Source organism: Tachypleus tridentatus, chromosome 10, assembly GCF_004210375.1.
Source record: "Tachypleus tridentatus isolate NWPU-2018 chromosome 10, ASM421037v1, whole genome shotgun sequence".
NCBI classification, from domain to species: Eukaryota; Metazoa; Arthropoda; class Merostomata; order Xiphosura; family Limulidae; genus Tachypleus; species Tachypleus tridentatus.
The window spans coordinates 93,998,289-94,007,896 of record NC_134834.1 but is presented as its reverse complement, the minus strand read 5'-3'; the positions used below and the strand labels follow the sequence as shown (position 1 = coordinate 94,007,896).

The 9,608-nt window shown below is 34.3% G+C and overlaps 1 protein-coding gene across 1 annotated transcript in view; it reads right to left on the bottom strand.

Moving 5' to 3' along the window:
* Positions 1-207: 207 nt before the first annotated feature.
* Positions 208-9,608, bottom strand: part of LOC143228405 (eukaryotic translation initiation factor 2 subunit 1-like) — a 29,351-nt gene continuing 19,950 nt past the window's right edge. The window contains exon 6 of the mRNA XM_076459671.1: positions 208-596. Coding sequence (XP_076315786.1) covers positions 208-596 — 389 coding nt within the window. The remainder of the gene's footprint in view (positions 597-9,608) is intronic.

Below are 9,608 nucleotides of genomic sequence, written 5' to 3'. Positions count from 1 at the left end.
GCTTCGAAAACACTTTGTATGCGACGCTTGTCACGTAACTTAGCAGATAAGTACAATATTCTCTTCGTGAAAATCGAAACTGAAAGTGATAAACTAATCACATTAATAGATCTCATTATGTCTGCCGATTCATCAATATGATAAGAGTCTTCGTTTCCGCATGATGAAAATTTTTGATGCTAGATGGAGCTGTACGTTTCAATAGATCTAGGATGATGTTAAGTTACTGACCGAAACTGTTGAAAGAGTCGGCGACTCACAGTTTGTTGATGGTGACAGCGGCGAGGGGGCGCTGCTATTGATAAGTGTTACACAAGACACGTTGATGTTGTCGACTGCTGCGCCATCATGTGGTTGAGATTTATTTTCTTCCGCCCACTTGTCTTGAGAACGACGTCTAGCGTTCATGAAGAAGTTCCCTACCGTAGTTAGATCAAGTCCAAGTTGTTGTGCAATGGTAATCTGCATTTCTTTCGAAGGCCTTTTGGTCTCCTTGAAGATTGCCTGTAACGTCCGCCTTTGAAGGTCGGTGAAGACGAGGCGCGGTTTCTTAGGCTGGTTGTGTTTTTTTTCTGCTGGGGGGCTTCTTCCTTTCGCTTACATGCTAAAAAACGAGAGTTCCAAGAAGTATAATTAATACAACGACAGAAATAAAGTTGCGTGAAAGAAAACTATAGTTATTAAATTTAGTAAAACAAGAAAAACATTTGTCGAAGGAAAATTATTACAAGAGAATCATAAGTTACCTTTCTAGAGTGCATTATTCTAACATTGTAATTAAGCATTCTAATATTGTAACGACATGTTAAAACATTCTAATACTGTAATAGAACGCTGAAACATTCTAAGATTATAACGAAACGTTAAAACATTATAAGATTATAACGAAACGTTAAAACATTATAAGATTATAACGAAACGTTAAAACATTATAAGATTATAACGAAACGTTAAAACATTATAAGATTATAACGAAACGTTAAAACATTCTAATACCGTAATAGAACGTTGAAACATTCTAATATTGTAACGAAACATTAAAACATTCTAATACTGTAATAGAACGCTGAAACATTCTAAGATTATAACGAAACGTTAAAACATTCTAATACTGTAATAGAACGCTGAAACATTCTAAGATTATAACGAAACGTTAAAACATTCTAATACTGTAATAGAACGTTGAAACATTCTAAGATTATAACGAAACGTTAAACATTTTAATACTGTAATAGAACGTTGAAACATTCTAAGATTATAACGAAACGTTAAAACATTCTAATACTGCAATAGAACGTTGAAACATTCTAAGATTATAACGAAACGTTAAAACATTCTAATACTGTAATAGAACGATGAAACATTCTAAGATTATAACGAAACGTTAAACATTTTAATACTGTAATAGAACGATGAAACATTCTAAGATTATAACGAAACGTTAAACATTTTAATACTGTAATAGAACGTTGAAACATTCTAAGATTATAACGAAACGTTAAACATTTTAATACTGTAATAGAACGTTGAAACATTCTAAGAATATAACAAAACGTTAAAACATTCTAATACTGTAAAGAAAAATAGCATTAAAACTTTCTAGTTTATGACTGAGGACTTGGATTATCAAGAAGCCATACAGTTGATGTGTTGATTTAATTTAAATGTTAAGGAATAACACTTCTCATTTGCAGCTGAATTTATCAATAATTGTTTGAATTGAAATTTTAGTAATGTAAGGCCAAAAACAATCGTTTACAAAATATAAAGTACAAACAAAAACAAAACTACCCTTGTGATTCCGTGTTTACAACGTTAAGTTTGGATAGTCAATTAATAGGATATCGAGACATGGTTAGGTACGGCAGTGTCCATTTTGTTTTTTCAATAAAATATGTTGTTCAAAGTCAAGTTTATGAAATATATATATATATATATCAGTAAAGATAGGCTTAGAACGCAATTTCTTCAGCTGCTAACTGAATACGAACTTGTATTTTCGAAACCAATAAGTTAATTAAAAGAGATATATTATATCAGATTCATCCAGATTTTGTTGTACTTTGCTACAGATAGGTTAACTTTAATTAGTAGATGCATGCTTGACATCAGTACGTATAAGTTTAGTATACATTAGGATTTACCCTTAATTATTATGCTAAAGTTAACAGTTTTTAGGCTTATGTTTATAAATTACAATACACCCAGACAGAAGAAAAAAAGGAAGTAGTGGTTTTATCCCTAGTGCGTGTTTCGGTACAAAAATAAATATAATTCTTTCACGATCCAACTAGATACATAGCACACACTCAAAATAAATGGGTACAAATCATATAAACATATATTAACTCGAAGATTCGTCACTAATGCTCTTGCTTTTATGGGATCGTAAAGCATGGAACCGAGACAGACGAATTCATTGTGTTGATTAAATTACATCGAAGTTAACGAGCATGAGGCCTCTCAGAAAACAAAATGTGATGGGTTTTACAATAAATATTTTGAGTGACCTACAACCCTAAAACAGGAAAACTTAATTTCTAAGTCACAGAAGTATGAAGTATTATGAATATTCAGCGGTATTATTAAATAATCCATGACATGTCTGAAAATCAATAATGGATCAGATCAGTGCGAAACATGGCCTTGCAATGATTCGTCAAATTTCATTTGAAAACCGTCACTGGACTAAATAAATATTAAAAAATTACAATTATTTAATGGTCTCGTTAGGATAATTCAGAAGCTTTCCTTCCGGAAACCACCATTCGCCTTTCTATGAATATTAAACTTAAAGAATATTGACCAGTCTAGTAATAGAACTGTCCGTTATGTTTCATTATTGTTTTTCCTGGAAGCCATTACTGAACCACATAAATATGAAATATTCAGATGTCTTGTTGGAATAATTCATCACATGTTTAACCCTTAACCAATATTAAATAACTTTTAGTACAAACGATGGCTTCTAAATTCTAAACACAGGTTTTTACAATGCTAACATTTAGTATTATACACTCAGTTCATGTATAGGAAGCATATGTGACGACTTGGATTCTTTTTAAATACCCATAAGCGAACGTAAAATATTTGCCATAATATAATGAGCAGCTAAGTTTTGGTTAAATTTTCTAGATGCAATACAGCATTGGACTGAACATTTCACTAAGATTTTTATCTCGGTGTTTTCTCCCTTTCTCTGGATTTATTTATCTATTTAAATACTTAAAGCTATGTTGTAAATTGACTAACATATAAAACTAATTTACTAAACCTAATGTTTACTTAAAACTTCTAAAACTAAAATCATAAAAGCGAATTATCAAAAGAAGAATATCGCCGGAAATAAACTTCAGAAATTTTGGTTCAGTACTGTATTACCCATTATAACCAGACCTTCATTCTATTTACCAGGTTAGTCAGACATTCACTCTATTACCCACTATAACCAAACCTTCACTGTATTACCCACTATAACCAGATCACTGTATTACCCACTATAACCAGACCTTCATTCTATTTACCAGAGTAGTCAGATATTCACTAAATTACCCAGTTTAACAAGACCTTCATTGTATCGCTCACTGTAACCAGACCTTCATTGTGTTTATCAGTGTAGTCAGACCTTCATTGCATTTCCTACTGTAACTAGACCTTCACTGTATTACCAAGGGTAACCAGGCCTTAACTGTACTACCAAGAGTAATCAGACTTCACTGTATTACCATGGGTAACCGACCTTCATTGTATTATCAAGTGTAACCAGACATTCATTGTATTATCCAATGTAATCACACCTTCACAAGCGGGCTAAATGGCTATATCAGGTTTCGGTACAGCCATCATTAATTTACAGATCTTGACTAGAGAGAGAGAAAGGACAAACAATCAACTGCACCCGCTCTCAACATAGCTACTTTGTATAATGGAATAGAGAGACTGACTGTCACAGTCCGTCGTCTACATAACTACTTTTAGTAAGAGAATAGAAAGACTGACTGTCACAGTCCGTCATCTACACAGTTAGTCTTACTAATGAAATAGAAAACATTGACTGTCGAAGCCCGTCGTCTACGTAGCTACTTTTACTAATGAAATAGTGGAACTGACTGTCACAATCCACCATCTACACAGTTACCTCTAATAATGGAATAAAGGGATAAACTTTCACAATCCACCGTCTACAGAGCTACTTTCAACAATGGAATAGGGGATTGACTCTCAGAGTCCGCCGTCTACATAGCTACTTTTAATAATGGAATAATGTGGATTTACTGTCACAGTCCGTCATCTACATATCTACTTTTAATAATGAAATAGCGGAACTGACTGTCACAATCCACCATCTACACAGTTACTTCTAATAATGGAATAAAGGATAAACTTTCACAATCCACCGTCTACAGAGCTACTTTCAACAATGGAATAGAAGGATTGACTGTCACAATCCACCGTCTACAGAGTTACTTCTAATAATGGAATAAAGGGATAAACACAATCCACCGTCTACACAGTTACTTCTAATAATGGAATAAAGGGATAAACTTTCCAGAGTCCGCCATCTACATAGCTACTTTTAATAATGGAATAATGTGATTTACTATGCAAGTCGTCATCACACATATCTACTTTTATAATGAAATAGTGGGACTGACTGTCACAGTCCGTCGTCTACCTTTACTTTTAACAATGGAACAGGGGATTGACTCTCACAATCCCCGTCGACATAGCTACTTTTAACAATGGAATAACGGGATTAACTGTCACAATCCACCGTCTACAGAGTTACTTCTAATAATGGAATAAAGGGATAAACTTTCACAATCCACCGTCTACAGAGCTACTTTCAACAATGGAATAGAGGGATTGACTCTCAGAGTCCGCCGTCTACATAGCTACTTTTAATAATGGAATAATGTGATTTACTGTCACAGTCCGTCATCTACATATCTACTTTTAATAATATAATAGCGGAACTTACACTCACAGTCCGCCATCTACACAGTTACTTCTAATAATGGAATAAAGGGATAAACTTTCACAATCCACGTCTACAGAGCTTCTTTCAACAATGGAATAGAGGGATTGACTCTCAGAGTGCCGTCTACATAGCTACTTTTAATAATGGAATAATGTGATTTGCTGCAGTCCGTCATCTACATATTCTTTTAATAATGAAATATGGAACGGCTCACAATCCACCATCTACACAGTTACTTCTAATAATGGAATAAAGGGATACTTTCACAATCCACCGTCTACAGAGCTACTTTCAACAATGGAATAGAGGGATTGACTCTCAGAGTCCGCCCGTCTACATAGCTACTTTTAATAATGGAATAATGTGATTTACTGTCACATCGTCATCTACATATCTACTTTTAATAATGAAATAGCGGAACTGACTGTCACAATCCACCATCACACAGTTACTTCTTAATAATGGAATAAAGGGATAAACTTTCACAATCCACCGTCTACAGAGCTACTTTCAACAATGGAATAGAGGTTGACTCTCAGAGTCCGCCGTCTACATAGCTACTTTTAATAATGGAATAATGTGATTTACTGTCACAGTCCGTCATCTACATATCTACTTTAATAATGAAATAGCGGAACTGACTGTCACAATCCACCATCTACACAGTTACTTCTAATAATGGAATAAGGGATAAACTTTCACAATCCACCGTCTACAGAGCTACTTTTAACAATGGAACAGAGGGATTGACTCTCAGAGTCCGCCGTCTACATAGCTATTTTTAATAATGGAATAATGTGATTTACACTGTCACAGTCCGTCATTTACATATCTACGATAATGAAATAGTGGGACTGACTGTCACAGTCCGTCGTACATAACTACTTTTAACAATAATGGAACAGAGGATTGACTCTCACAATCCCCGTCGACATATACAACAATGGAATCACGGGATTAACTGTCACAATCCAAATCGACATTGCTACCTTTAATACTGGTATATTGGGATTGACTGTCATAATTCTTCTACATCTAAAAGTGAGAAAGAAACATGTCCAACTGTGTATAAAAGTCGAACTTTGAACTTTCCGATCTGAATCTAACATTTAGTCACTAGACCACGCCCAGCCTATCATGTGTGAACCATAACATTTATGAGTTTGTAAATCGTATGTCCAAAACACACTGGAATACACTGTGCTGTTCGTGCCATCAGTGTAATTCTTAAACATCGCGAAAGTAAACCAAAACATAAGCTGTGCAGTGTTAATTTTAGCTATTTTCATAACTTGGTAATACTTAATAATACTTGGTAATGTATCGAAACAAAATGCGATTCTTCAATTCTTTACATTTCTCTTGAAGAAGGATAGAAACTGAAAAGAGACGTTTATAGATGTAAATCGCACTTTGCTTATATAATTGTATTTGACGTATTTAGTGATAAATCTGTTGAACGAAAGAACGTTTTGCATTAGACACGAACTTTGAAACAGTGCACTATTTACTTCATGTACAGATCCAGTACTCATTCTCCAGTAAAATCCGTAAAATTGGCTTACTCCAAATAACCAATATTTCTACTTTTGTGATTAATTGATAGATTACTAGATGCACGCTTATTGGAATTTTAACCAAGAATTAACATAAAATAAAGTTTAAGGTCAGAGTTGGTTTATTTTGCTTTGTGCATTGTTTACAAAACTACACTTTAAGCTATCTGTGTTGTGCTCATAAGTCAAAAGTCTACAATAATAACAAAAAAACACCTAAATTTATATAAATTCAAGCTTCAACATATTTACGTGTCCTCGTCAGTCCAATATTTTTTGTGAGAAAGAAACACATTTATTGTTTATTCAATAACGACGATACGATACCAGAAAGGGGTTCAACATGAATGACCTTCGAGAGTGTTGAAATTTATTAATCTTTAACCTGAGAAACCTTTCACCGTTGTTATTTTGACGTAACTTCTAGTTTTGGTTATTATTTATACAGTATGAAGAAAGTTAACATATTTATAAGCTGTTATACATTATATATAGGGTAGAAAAGAACCAATCACAAATTTTTCTCTTGAAAATAATTGAAACATGTATTGTGGGCCATGTGTCCTCTGTGCCCATTTGTTAACGGAGTTTGAAAGATAACAATCGATGCAAATAAGCCAATAGTAATCTAGTCACTTAAAAGAAAAACTCATGTTTCCATAGAAACACCAACTTATTATAAGCATCTCTTTGCAGGGCTACATATGTAATCGAATGAGATCTTTCAAAACAGACATATTGGATGGAATAGAAACCCAGCTTTCAATTTGTTTGTTCGTTTCTCTGTTGTTGGGACAAAGCTCCATAGTGGTCTATCTGTGCCATGCCAGTCACGGGTATCAAAAGCTGAATTTTAGCATCATAAGTCTGGATACTTACTGTATCTAGGGTCTCTATAGGGAGTCTCTAGGAGGAAGTATGAACTTTCAGACAGATTCGTTTAAGTTACAATAAAGAAATTTTACTATCTTAAATAACTATATATGGTTGATAATCCGTTAACCACAACTTCTGTACCTGCTGTTGGTTATTTTTATTTTAAAGCGACCACATCTCCCGATATTCAGCTTTACCCTACGTGCTATATATAATCAATCTTCGTACAAATAGAGCTGTTTTTAACAAACCTCATACAGTGCTCAGTTTAATTACTTTAATTAATCTTTATTAGTTTACAGGGATACTAAAAAAAAACTGAAAACGTTTTTCCTATGAAGATTTAATAAAAGTTACATTTATCGCCACTGGGTGAACCTTCGCTTTTTTTGTTTTTCTTTGAATTCGTTTCGATAAAGATTGTTTCAATTATACGAATTAAATTAAGTCTGTTAAAAGTGACTTATTATTAGGTCAATTAAGAATTATAGGCCTCAAAGACAAATAAATTTAAATATCGATTGATTTCTAATTTTTTAATTGGCGATTGTTTATTTTACGGAATTTCTCGCAAAAGTTTTGGCAGGGCTATCTGCGCTAGCCGTCCCTAATTTGGCGGTGTAAGACTAGAGGGAAGACAGCTAGTCATCACCACCCTCCACCAACTCTTGGGCTACTCTTTTACTAACGAATAGTGACCGTCACATTATATATGCTCCCACGGCTAAAGGGCTAACATGTTTTAATGTGATGGGGACTCGAACCCACGACCCTTGGATTACGAGTGAACGCCTTAACCATCTAGCCATGAACTGGTGATTGGCACGCCATGAGCCGCTTGTCGTTGGTGACCTGTGAAATTTGCTCTTGTTTTTGTATGTCTTATTATGACATATTATCAACACCTTTACCTTTTATTGTAACGTAAGGATGTTTAATTAATATTAGAAAAAGAACCTATGCATTAAGAAAAAAAATTAACAAAATGAATGCTATATTAACTGTTCAAGTAGAAGAAATGGCAAATAATTTTTAATTTATTATCGCGAAGATATAAAAATGATAATTTTCCTATAATGACAGTTATTCTATGAGAATGGATAATACATGATATGGATACTTCGAATAAGTATAATTTCCGAATTCACTGCTTAAAGCCAGTTTGTTTGTTTTTTGAATTTTGCGTAAAACTACTCGAGGGCTATCTGCGCTAGCCGTCCTTAATTTAGCAGTGTAAGACTAGAGCAGAATGCAGCTGAGTCATCACCATCCACCGCCAACTCTTTGGCTACTCTTTTACCAACGAATAGTGGAATTGACCGTAACATGATAACGCCTCCACGGCTGAAAGGGCGAGCATATTTGGTGTGACGAGGATTCGAACCCGCGACCGTCTGATTACGAGTCGAATGCCTCAACCCACCTGGCTATGCCGGCCCGTTAAGCGACGTAAAAAATATATGTATACAGATATGATCTGGGAATGATTATCCTTATGATATATTTTATCTCCTTTCTGAGACCAGTCTATGTTTTAATTTCATTCACTTATTTAGGTTTCCGTGCACATAAACTGCATTATTCTTTTGTATAAGACATTTCCCCTTCCCGAGCTCCGGTGGCGCAGCGACAGTCCTGCTGACTTATAACATTAGAAATCGAGTTTTAATACAAACAAAACAAACCTTTTCTCGATTTCTCTTTCTTGAGGCCTGTTGTTCTTCTGAGATAAAACAAAAATAATTTGTTTATTGTCTCCTTGTCTGATCGTCTCTTTATCGATAAGCCATTGATAAGCCACTGATTCACTCTGTCAAATTATCTCTACCTTTTGGTTTGTGGCGACAAACTTATCTGCTACTAATACTTTCTAGATCCAAATACCATAGCAATATCAATAATGCATAACTGAATTTCTGCCTATTTGAGACCAGAATATACAACACGTGCTTTAAACAATAAACTGCTAGGCTTAATGCTCATTAGTTCATAACAGCCATACAGTTAACCTTAAAAATAAAACTGTATATATATTTGAACTAATTTAATATCCACGAAGCTGGGTTACACAATGGAGTCTATTGGTTTTAAAAGTAGTTCAGTGAATTGCGAAACGCGTACACTTGTTTGTTTATAATTAATCACAGAAGCTTCAAGTTGGGCGATCTGTGTTCTGTACACAACAGGTATCGAAA